Source organism: Diaphorina citri, unplaced genomic scaffold (genome assembly GCF_000475195.1).
Source record: "Diaphorina citri unplaced genomic scaffold, Diaci psyllid genome assembly version 1.1 scaffold1348, whole genome shotgun sequence".
NCBI lineage: Eukaryota > Metazoa > Arthropoda > Insecta > Hemiptera > Psyllidae > Diaphorina > Diaphorina citri.
Window position 1 is genome coordinate 57699 of NW_007378776.1, and position 13415 is coordinate 71113.

At 23.8% G+C, this 13415-nt stretch overlaps 1 protein-coding gene across 1 annotated transcript; it reads right to left on the reverse strand.

Moving 5' to 3' along the window:
• Window positions 1–8589: 8589 nt before the first annotated feature.
• On the reverse strand, window positions 8590–12403 carry LOC103515459 (chaperone protein ClpB-like; the record flags this gene model as incomplete). Its single annotated transcript, XM_017446685.1, has 1 exon — window positions 8590–12403. A coding segment is annotated over one exon (1999 nt), but the record flags the coding sequence as incomplete, so codon positions are not given.
• Between the last annotated feature and the right edge of the window lie 1012 nt (window positions 12404–13415).

A 13415-nucleotide genomic window follows, 5' to 3' on the forward strand; every position in this document is an offset into this window, starting at 1 on the left:
ATTCATCTAAATAGATCACCAATAGTAATTAGTAATTTAAAAGTATTATCATCAAATTTAATGTTTCGTTATAAATTCGATTTAAATTGTGCTTTTAAGAACATAAAATGTGCCTCATCTATATTAAATAATACTTATATTTGGAAGAAAATTTTTTTAGATTATAAAATAAATAATTCTGATTTAGAATTAAATATTGATGAGGAATTATATAATAATTTTATTAGTAAAAAAGATAATTTAAAATTAGCTATTTTAAGATCCATGTCTCCTAAAAAATTATCTAATGTTAATTTTTGTTTTGAAAATAAAAAATTAGAAGAGTTAATTTTTCTTTATCGAGCAAGAAATTTTATAGAAACATTATCTTATAAAGAATTAAAGCGCTGGAAGAAATATCGTATTTCTCGATTTTATAATAAAAAAAATAATCTTTATAACATAAATATGTTTTATTTAGAAATAGAATCTTTATTAAAAAAAGCAAATGAACATGATACAAAAATATTAAATGCATTATTGATGTATGGAAAAAGTATTACTCAAAAAATATGATGATTAATAATTTAATTAATTTTTATATTATTTTTTCTTAAATTATTGATAATTTTATTATGCAAAATACCTTGTTATTAGTAGATGGTTCTAGTTGTATATATAGAGCGTTTTATGCGTTACCTGATATAAGAAATATAGATAATTTTCCAGTTGGCGCATTATATGGTACAATAAAAATGTTACGTAAATTATATAAAAATTATAGGGCAACTTACATTGCTTGCATATTTGATGCAAAAGGAAAAAATTTTAGAAATATTTTATATCCATCTTATAAAGCTACGCGAAAAAAAATGCCATATAATTTAATTTTACAAATCAATCTAATTCATCAAATGGTAAAAGCAATAGGTTGGCCAATTTTAATAATAAAAGGAGTTGAAGCTGACGATGTAATTGGAACACTTGCTAAACAGGCTGTTACTAAACATAATTTAAAAGTTATTATTTCGACTAATGATAAAGATATGGCGCAATTAGTAAGCAATAAAATTGCTCTTATTAATAATAATAAAATACATGATCGTACAACTATTATTTCTAGGTTTGGTGTGTCACCAGAAAAAATTGTTGATTATTTTAGTTTAATAGGTGATATGTCAGATAACTTACCTGGTGTTAAAAAAATTGGACCTAAAACAGCTGTTAAATTATTAAATCAATATAATTCTTTAGAAAATATTATAAATAATGCCAATAACATTAAAGGTGTAATTGGAAAAAATTTACGATTTGCATTAAATTGGTTACCAAAATTAAAAAAAATATTAACAATAAAAACTGACTGTGATCTTACTAAAAATATAGTATCAATTCCAGAATCTTTAATTCTTCAACCTAAAGATGAAAAATTATTAATGCAATTATTTAATAAATATAAGTTAAATAAGCTAAATTTCTTGATGCATTAAAAAATTTACTTATTTTATACTAATTAATATTTAAATATTTATTACATTTTTTAAAATGTGCAATAATATCATTAATTTAAACTTAATTTACTATTTTTTTAAAAAAATAGAATTTTAGAATTATTTAATTCACTTTAAATCATATAAAAATATTATGACTAAACAAAAAAAAAAAATATTATCATCTAAAGTTGACGTTCTTAACGCTATTAATAATAATACATTAAGTATACCATTAAAAAATCATGATGATAATATCTCTGATGAAAATTATGATATTGATTGTAGTGATGCTAAGTCGTTATTTAATTTAACTAATCATTTTTTAATTGCTATGCCTGGTTTTTCTACCCCATTTTTTGATGGAGCAGTAGTATATTTATGTGAACATAATTCAAATGGTGCATTTGGTATCATAATTAATAAACCAACTGATATGACTATAAATATTTTATTAGATAACGATAGTAATTTAAAACTAAAATTAGTTCCAAATACAAAAGAATTTATTTTAGAAAAAACAACAAAAACTATTATGTTTGGTGGTCCTATTCAAATTGATAGAGGTTTTGTGTTACATAATATTACTAATGAAAAATCACCAATTTTTAATTCAACTTTAAATATAGCTTCTGACATTTCATTAACTACTTCTAGAGATATATTAGAATCCTTTTCTAGAGGAGACGGACCATCCCAGTTATTAATAAGCTTAGGTTGCTCAGGATGGGGGGCTGGTCAATTAGAGGAAGAAATTATGAATAATCATTGGTTAATAGTTGACGCTAATTCTGAAGTTATTTTTAATGTTCCATGTGAACAACGATTTTTTGCTGCAGTAAAATTATTAGGAGTTAACCCATTAATGTTAAGCAATCAATATGGATATGTCTAATAATTTAATTAAATCTTTTCCTAATATTGAAATTATATTTGGTTTTGATTTTGGATTTAAAAGAATAGGAATTGCATTTGGAAATACCTTAATAAAACATGCAAAACCTTTGAAAATTATTCATTCGATAACTAATAAAGCAAAATTTAATGAAATTTCTAAATTAGTAGAAAAGTGGAAACCAAAGTATTTTGTGGTTGGTTTTCCAACATATATTGATATGACTTCTGAAAAACATAAAGTAGCAATCAGATGTAAGCGATTTGCTAATCAACTATATGGACGTTATTCAATTAAAACATTTATGATTAACGAAAATTATTCACAGTACTGTAAAAAAAATGGAATTAAAAAAAATTATAAATACAAAACATCAAACTATTGTTGCTTATACTAATTATGGTGTTAAATTTAGAAACGGAATTTTTTATACAAAAAGTTTTTTAGTATCACCAGAAATAGATCCTATTTTTTGGTCTATAAATAAATATAATTTTCTTACTAAAAAAGATTTTATTCATATTTCTAAATTTAATCCAAGTGTAGTAATTTTAGGAACTGGTAATATTCAACATTTTATTCATCCAAAATTAACTTATATTTTAACTCAAAAAAATATTGGAATTGAATGTATGAATAATCAAGCGGCATGTCGTACTTATAATATTTTAGTATCTGATGATATTAAAGCAATGTTAGCTCTTATTTTAGATTGAAAAATAATCATTAAAAATTATTAAATTTAGTATATTGACCAGAAAAAGTTAGTCTAATATTACCAATTGGACCATTACGCTGTTTACTAACAATAATTTCGGCAATACCTTTGTCAGCTGAATTTTGATTATAAACTTCATCACGATATATAAATAAAATAACATCAGCATCTTGTTCAATGGCACCAGATTCACGTAAATCTGACATTATAGGACGTTTATTTTGACGTTGCTCTAAAGAACGATTTAATTGTGATAAAGCAAGTATTGGGCAATTAATTTCTTTAGCTAATCCCTTTAAATTTCTGGAAATTTCAGAAATTTCAGTTGCTCTATTTTCTCCTCTAGAATTTGCGGACATTAATTGTAAATAATCGATTATAATTACACCAATTTTTCCACATTGTCTAGATAAACGTCTTGAATTTGCTCGTAATTCTATTACATTTAAAGATGGGGTTTCATCAATATATAATTGAGATTTATTAATTTTTTTAATTGAATCATTTATTCTCGGCCAATCATCACTAGAAAGACGACCAGTTCTTAATTTATGTTGATCTAATTTTCCAACTGAACCAAGCATTCTCATAGCTAATTGAATTCCACTCATTTCCATTGAAAATATAGCAACAGGTAATTTATTTTCAATTGCAATATGCTCTCCTATATTGAGAGAAAAAGCAGTTTTCCCCATAGAAGGTCTTCCTGCAACAATTATTAAGTCTCCAGGTTGTAATCCAGATGTTATTTTATCAAGTTCAAAAAAACCAGTTGAAATACCAGTAACATCATTATCATTAGTACCCCTATTATGTAATTTATTAATACGTTTTATAACCCGATTTAATAATGGTTGAATTTGTTGAAAACCTTTATTTATACATATTTCTTTTTCTGCAATTGAAAAAATTTTTGATTCTGCTTCATCTAATATTTGTTTTACTTCTTTCCCTCTAGAAATAAAAGCTTGACTAGATATTTCATCAGTAACTGTGATTAATTTTCTTAATATTCCTCTATCTCTAACTATTTCAGCATAACGTCGAATATTAGCGGCTGATGGTATATTTTGCGCTAAAGAATTTAAATAAGATAAACCTCCTATTTCTTCAGCATTACCAGTATTGGATAATGAATCAAATACAGTAATAACATCCGCTGGATGTGATGAATTAATTAATTTTATAATATGTTTAAAAATTAATCTGTGATCATAACGATAAAAATAATCTGAATTTAAACAATCTGCAATTTTATCCCAAGCAGTATTATCAAGTAATAATCCTCCTAAAACAGATTGTTCTGATTCAATAGAATGCGGTGGTACACGAAATTTTTTATTTTCAGTATTAAATGGTACAAGCATATATACTAATATTAATTTAGAAATAATTTTAAAAATTTATTTTTTATTATTTTTTTTAAATTTTAAAATTAAGTTATTATAAATAGTTATTTAATTTAAAAAATAAAATATTTTTTTGAATTATTTTTTTGTTTTATTATAAACGTATGGTTATTTTCAATACTTAAACAATTATAATTGTTATTTATTTAATTTTTCAAGAGAGTATATATATGCGTCATTATGAGATTATATTTATCGTTCATCCAGATCAAAGTGAGCAAGTTCCAGATATGATTGAGCGTTATAAAAAAATTATAATTTCCGGAAAGGGGAAAATACATCGCTTAGAAGATTGGGGGCGTCGATCTTTAGCTTATCAAATAAAAAAAGTAATAAAAGCACATTATATATGTTTTAATATAGAAATTAATAAAAAAACTTTATTGGAAATTGAAACAAGTTTTAGATTTAATGATGCAATTTTAAGATATTTAACAATAAAAACTAAAAAAGTTGAAACTGAAGAATCATCTTTTTTAAGATTTATTCAGAAAAAAGAAAGTGATCAAAAATAATAAATTTTTAATTTTTTTATTTAAGATAATATAATAAAATATTTTTTATAAAATAATAAGAGGTTTTAAAAATGATATTTGGCAAAAAAAATAATAAAAATAGATTTAAACAAAAACGTCAACAACAAAATCCACTTTTTAAAAGAAAAAAATTTTGTAGATTTACCGTAATGAACATTAAACAAATTGATTACAAAGACATTGAAACATTAAAAGATTTTATTCAAGAAAATGGAAAAATTATGGCAGCCAGATTAACAGGAACATGTTCTCATTATCAACGCCAAGTTGATAAAGCAATTAAACGCGCTCGTTTTTTAGCGTTATTGCCGTATACTGATTTACATAATAGATAACTTTTATAAGGAAAAATATGCAAGTTATTTTATTAAAAGATATTCCTAATTTAGGAAAATTGGGTGAAATTATAAAAGTAAAAAATGGTTATGCACGTAATTTTTTAATTCCAAAAAATAAAGCTCGACATGCAACAAAATTTGTTATTAAAGAATTTGAAGAAAAACGTATTAAATTAGAAAAAACTGCTTTTACAATTTTTTTGAATGCTAAAAAAATAGGAGAAGAAATTAAAAAGTTAAATATAAATATTATTAAAAAATCTGGGGTTGATGGAAAATTATTTGGTTCTGTAACTAATTCTGATATTGTCAAAGAACTTGAAAAAAAAGGATTAAAAATAGAAAAAAATAAAATTAAATTACCAAATAATTCAATTAAAAAAATTGGAAATTATTATATAGATATACTATTACATAGTAAATTAAAAATTAATAAAATGATTTCTGTTTCTAGTGAAATAAAAACTTAAAAATTATAAAAATTAAAATAACTATATTATAAAAACATTTAAAAATTATTTAATTTTTGGCACAAAAAATTATGATAGATGGAAATTCTACTTTTCTTTGGTATGATTATGAAACATTTGGTTTAAATGTTAGAAGAGATAGGCCATTTCAGTTTGCCGCAATTCGAACTGATATTATGCTTAATACAATTGATAATCCAATTATGTTATATTGCAAACCAGCTCCTGATTTTTTACCTGATCCAAGGGCTTGTTTAATTACAAAAATCACCCCTCAATTTTGCTTAAATAATGGTATACCAGAGTATAAATTTGCATCTATTATTGAAAAAATTTTTTTAAAACCAGGTACGATTAGTGTTGGTTATAATACAATTTTGTTTGATGATGAAATTACTCGATTTATGTTTTGGAGAAATTTAATTAATCCCTATGAAAGAGAATGGAAAAATAATTGCAGTCGCTGGGATTTAATTAATGTAATAAAAGCTTTTTATGTATTAAGTCCATATGGAATAACATGGCCATATAAGAATAATGGTAAACCAAGTTTTAAATTAGAGCATTTAAGTTTTGTTAATAATTTATCACACAAAAAAGCCCATGATGCTTTATCGGATGTTCGTGCTACATTAGGTTTAGCTAGATTAATACGTAATAATAATCCTAGATTGTTTAATTTTATTTTATCATTACGAAAAAAAAAATATGTTTTAGCGGAAATAGGATGGCCAATTGCTCGTCCATTTTTTTATATTACTCATATGTTTTCTTCTAAACATAGTTATATTTCTCTTATGTGGCCTATTTGCATACATCCAATGAATAAAAATATATTAATTACTTGGAATTTATTACATGATCCTAAAAAATTTTTATTAAATGATATTAATAAAATTCGAGATTATTTATGTTTTAAAAAGAATTCTTTCAAAGAAGATATACCAATAAGCATGATTCATCTAAATAGATCACCAATAGTAATTAGTAATTTAAAAGTATTATCATCAAATTTAATGTTTCGTTATAAATTCGATTTAAATTGTGCTTTTAAGAACATAAAATGTGCCTCATCTATATTAAATAATACTTATATTTGGAAGAAAATTTTTTTAGATTATAAAATAAATAATTCTGATTTAGAATTAAATATTGATGAGGAATTATATAATAATTTTATTAGTAAAAAAGATAATTTAAAATTAGCTATTTTAAGATCCATGTCTCCTAAAAAATTATCTAATGTTAATTTTTGTTTTGAAAATAAAAAATTAGAAGAGTTAATTTTTCTTTATCGAGCAAGAAATTTTATAGAAACATTATCTTATAAAGAATTAAAGCGCTGGAAGAAATATCGTATTTCTCGATTTTATAATAAAAAAAATAATCTTTATAACATAAATATGTTTTATTTAGAAATAGAATCTTTATTAAAAAAAGCAAATGAACATGATACAAAAATATTAAATGCATTATTGATGTATGGAAAAAGTATTACTCAAAAAATATGATGATTAATAATTTAATTAATTTTTATATTATTTTTTCTTAAATTATTGATAATTTTATTATGCAAAATACCTTGTTATTAGTAGATGGTTCTAGTTGTATATATAGAGCGTTTTATGCGTTACCTGATATAAGAAATATAGATAATTTTCCAGTTGGCGCATTATATGGTACAATAAAAATGTTACGTAAATTATATAAAAATTATAGGGCAACTTACATTGCTTGCATATTTGATGCAAAAGGAAAAAATTTTAGAAATATTTTATATCCATCTTATAAAGCTACGCGAAAAAAAATGCCATATAATTTAATTTTACAAATCAATCTAATTCATCAAATGGTAAAAGCAATAGGTTGGCCAATTTTAATAATAAAAGGAGTTGAAGCTGACGATGTAATTGGAACACTTGCTAAACAGGCTGTTACTAAACATAATTTAAAAGTTATTATTTCGACTAATGATAAAGATATGGCGCAATTAGTAAGCAATAAAATTGCTCTTATTAATAATAATAAAATACATGATCGTACAACTATTATTTCTAGGTTTGGTGTGTCACCAGAAAAAATTGTTGATTATTTTAGTTTAATAGGTGATATGTCAGATAACTTACCTGGTGTTAAAAAAATTGGACCTAAAACAGCTGTTAAATTATTAAATCAATATAATTCTTTAGAAAATATTATAAATAATGCCAATAACATTAAAGGTGTAATTGGAAAAAATTTACGATTTGCATTAAATTGGTTACCAAAATTAAAAAAAATATTAACAATAAAAACTGACTGTGATCTTACTAAAAATATAGTATCAATTCCAGAATCTTTAATTCTTCAACCTAAAGATGAAAAATTATTAATGCAATTATTTAATAAATATAAGTTAAATAAGCTAAATTTCTTGATGCATTAAAAAATTTACTTATTTTATACTAATTAATATTTAAATATTTATTACATTTTTTAAAATGTGCAATAATATCATTAATTTAAACTTAATTTACTATTTTTTTAAAAAAATAGAATTTTAGAATTATTTAATTCACTTTAAATCATATAAAAATATTATGACTAAACAAAAAAAAAAAATATTATCATCTAAAGTTGACGTTCTTAACGCTATTAATAATAATACATTAAGTATACCATTAAAAAATCATGATGATAATATCTCTGATGAAAATTATGATATTGATTGTAGTGATGCTAAGTCGTTATTTAATTTAACTAATCATTTTTTAATTGCTATGCCTGGTTTTTCTACCCCATTTTTTGATGGAGCAGTAGTATATTTATGTGAACATAATTCAAATGGTGCATTTGGTATCATAATTAATAAACCAACTGATATGACTATAAATATTTTATTAGATAACGATAGTAATTTAAAACTAAAATTAGTTCCAAATACAAAAGAATTTATTTTAGAAAAAACAACAAAAACTATTATGTTTGGTGGTCCTATTCAAATTGATAGAGGTTTTGTGTTACATAATATTACTAATGAAAAATCACCAATTTTTAATTCAACTTTAAATATAGCTTCTGACATTTCATTAACTACTTCTAGAGATATATTAGAATCCTTTTCTAGAGGAGACGGACCATCCCAGTTATTAATAAGCTTAGGTTGCTCAGGATGGGGGGCTGGTCAATTAGAGGAAGAAATTATGAATAATCATTGGTTAATAGTTGACGCTAATTCTGAAGTTATTTTTAATGTTCCATGTGAACAACGATTTTTTGCTGCAGTAAAATTATTAGGAGTTAACCCATTAATGTTAAGCAATCAATATGGATATGTCTAATAATTTAATTAAATCTTTTCCTAATATTGAAATTATATTTGGTTTTGATTTTGGATTTAAAAGAATAGGAATTGCATTTGGAAATACCTTAATAAAACATGCAAAACCTTTGAAAATTATTCATTCGATAACTAATAAAGCAAAATTTAATGAAATTTCTAAATTAGTAGAAAAGTGGAAACCAAAGTATTTTGTGGTTGGTTTTCCAACATATATTGATATGACTTCTGAAAAACATAAAGTAGCAATCAGATGTAAGCGATTTGCTAATCAACTATATGGACGTTATTCAATTAAAACATTTATGATTAACGAAAATTATTCATCAATTATAATTAAAAATTATCGTAAAAAATATATAGATTCTCAATCAGCCGCTCTTATATTACAACAATATTTTAATGAAAAATTATAATTAAAAATTATTTACTTGAATTATTGAACGATCTTCAAGACATAATGCTGTAAGTTTGTTACCCCAAACGCAACCAGTATCTAAGCAAATGATATTAGGTTTCATTATTAATCCTAAAGTTGACCAATGCCCGAATAGCACAGTAATATCAATTGTTTTCCTATTAGGCAAATCAAACCATGGTATATAATTATTTTGAAAATTATTATTTTTTATATTTTTTTTTATAAATTCTATTGTTCCATCTATTTTACAAAATCTTGTGCGTGTTAATGTATTAATAATAAATTGTAATTTATCTATTGTATTTAAATGTATTGTATGTAAATGATTATCCCAATTTATTGAATTATGATTATATAATTTAAAAAATAAATTTTTCCAATAAGATGTTCTTAATATTTTTTCCACTTGATGAGATAATTTTATAGTTTGTTGAGCTGTCCATTGTTTAGCTACTCCAGCATGGATCATAAGATATTTTTTATAATATATAGCTAATGGTTGCGTACGCAACCAAGATACTAATTTTTTTTTATCTGGAGCATCTAAAATATCATCAAAAGTATCAAGTTTACTTTTTTTATTAATATTAATTAAAACATCTAATAAATGTATTTCATGATTTCCTAAAACTATTTTAGCATAATTTCTCATTGAATAAACCATTCGTAGAGTATCTAAAGATTGGGGACCTTTATTGATTAAATCTCCTAAGAATATAAAATTAGCTTCAGGAGATTTTTTATGAATTTTTTTTAAAAGTATAGAAAGTGATTTTTTACAACCATGAACATCTCCTATAGCATAAGTTGTTTTCATAAATATTTGAAATTAAATTTTATTTTTATTAAAAGATAAGATATTATCTTGTATATCAATATATATAGTATCTTTTTCTACAAAATATCCAGATAAAATTAATTTAGAAAGCGGATTTTCAATTTTCTGTTGAATTACTCTTTTTAAAGGACGGGCTCCATATATTAAATCAAATCCTATATTAGAAATTTTTTTTAATGCCGCTTTACTAATTTTAAGATCCATATTCATTTTTAATAATTTATTTTTTAGAATATTTAATTGTATATTCGCAATAGAAAGAATATTTTTTCTATTAAGATAACGAAAAACAATAATATCATCAATACGATTTATAAATTCAGGTCGAAAATATATTTTTACTTCATTCATTACTGCTAATTTTATAATTTCTTTATCTCCCTTTTCCATCTCTTTAATTTTATCAGATCCAAGATTTGATGTCATAACAATAATTGTATTTCTAAAATTTATAGTACGACCACGGTTATCTGTTAAACGACCATCATCTAGTATTTGTAATAATATATTAAAAACATCTGAATTTGCTTTTTCAATTTCATCTAATAAAATTAAACTATATGGTTTTCTACGAACTATTTCTGTTAAATAACCTCCTTCTTCATATCCAATATAACCTGGAGGTGCGCCAATTAAACGAGAAATAGAATGTTTTTCTATAAATTCACTCATGTCAATTCTTATTATTGATTCTTCATTATTAAATATACATGCGGATAATGTTTTACATAATTCTGTTTTCCCAACTCCAGTAGGACCTAAAAACATAAAAGAACCATATGGACGTTTAGCATCAGATAAACCAGATCGAGAACGTCGAATTGCATTTGAAACCGCTGAAATTGCTTCATCTTGACCAACAACTCTTTTACATAATAAATTTTCTATATTTAATAATTTTTCACGTTCTACTTGTACTATTTTTGACACTGGTATTCCTGTGGTACGTGAAACAATTTCAGCTATTTCTTCAGATCCAACTTTAGTTTTGAGTAAAGTAAATTTATTTGCGTTATTAGGTAATTGTATATCTTTTTGTGATTTTTCTTTTAATATTCTTTCTAATTTATTTAATTCTCCATATTTTAATTTTGATACAGTTTGCCAGTCACTTTTTCTAGTAGCCTTGTTTATTTTTAAGCGTACTTTTTCAATTTCCTCCTTAATCTGTTGACTATCTTTTATTAAGGTTTTTTCATATTTCCATATCTTTTCCAAATTAGCATATTTAATTTCTAATTTATTAATTTCTTTTTTAATAAGTAATAATCTTTTTTTTGATGATTCATCATACTCACGTTTTATAGCTTCATGCTCTATTTTCAGTTGAATTAATCGTCTTTCTAATTTATCCATAATTTCTGGTTTAGAATCTATTTCAATTTTAATTTTAGCTGCGGCTTCATCAATTAAATCAATAGCTTTATCTGGCATAAATCTATCGCTAATATAGCGATATGATAATTCTGACGCTGCTACAATAGCAGGATCAGTAATTTCAACACCATGATGAACTTCATATTTTTTTTGTAATCCCCGTAAAATTGAAATAGTTTCCTCGATATCAGGCTCTTCTACTAAAATTTTTTGAAAACGGCGCTCAAATGCTGCATCTTTTTCTATATATTGACGATATTCATTAAGTGTGGTGGCCCCAATACAATGAAGTTCTCCACGAGATAATTCTGGTTTCAGCATATTACCAGCATCTATAGAGCCCTCTACTTTACCTGTTCCAATCATAGTATGTAATTCATCTATAAAAATTATAATATCTTTTTGATTATTAGATATTTCTTTTAATATTTTTTTTAAGCGATCTTCAAATTCTCCACGATATTTTGTTCCAGCTAGTAATAAAGCTATATCTAGTAATAAAATTTTTTTTGATAACAAACTATTAGGGACTTCTCCATTTATAATTCGTTGAGCTAATCCCTCTACAATAGCTGTTTTACCTACTCCAGGTTCTCCGATTAAAACAGGGTTACTAGTGAAATAAAAACTTAAAAATTATAAAAATTAAAATAACTATATTATAAAAACATTTAAAAATTATTTAATTTTTGGCACAAAAAATTATGATAGATGGAAATTCTACTTTTCTTTGGTATGATTATGAAACATTTGGTTTAAATGTTAGAAGAGATAGGCCATTTCAGTTTGCCGCAATTCGAACTGATATTATGCTTAATACAATTGATAATCCAATTATGTTATATTGCAAACCAGCTCCTGATTTTTTACCTGATCCAAGGGCTTGTTTAATTACAAAAATCACCCCTCAATTTTGCTTAAATAATGGTATACCAGAGTATAAATTTGCATCTATTATTGAAAAAATTTTTTTAAAACCAGGTACGATTAGTGTTGGTTATAATACAATTTTGTTTGATGATGAAATTACTCGATTTATGTTTTGGAGAAATTTAATTAATCCCTATGAAAGAGAATGGAAAAATAATTGCAGTCGCTGGGATTTAATTAATGTAATAAAAGCTTTTTATGTATTAAGTCCATATGGAATAACATGGCCATATAAGAATAATGGTAAACCAAGTTTTAAATTAGAGCATTTAAGTTTTGTTAATAATTTATCACACAAAAAAGCCCATGATGCTTTATCGGATGTTCGTGCTACATTAGGTTTAGCTAGATTAATACGTAATAATAATCCTAGATTGTTTAATTTTATTTTATCATTACGAAAAAAAAAATATGTTTTAGCGGAAATAGGATGGCCAATTGCTCGTCCATTTTTTTATATTACTCATATGTTTTCTTCTAAACATAGTTATATTTCTCTTATGTGGCCTATTTGCATACATCCAATGAATAAAAATATATTAATTACTTGGAATTTATTACATGATCCTAAAAAATTTTTATTAAATGATATTAATAAAATTCGAGATTATTTATGTTTTAAAAAGAATTCTTTCAAAGAAGATATACCAATAAGCATGATTCATCTAAATAGATCACCAATAGTAATTAGTAAT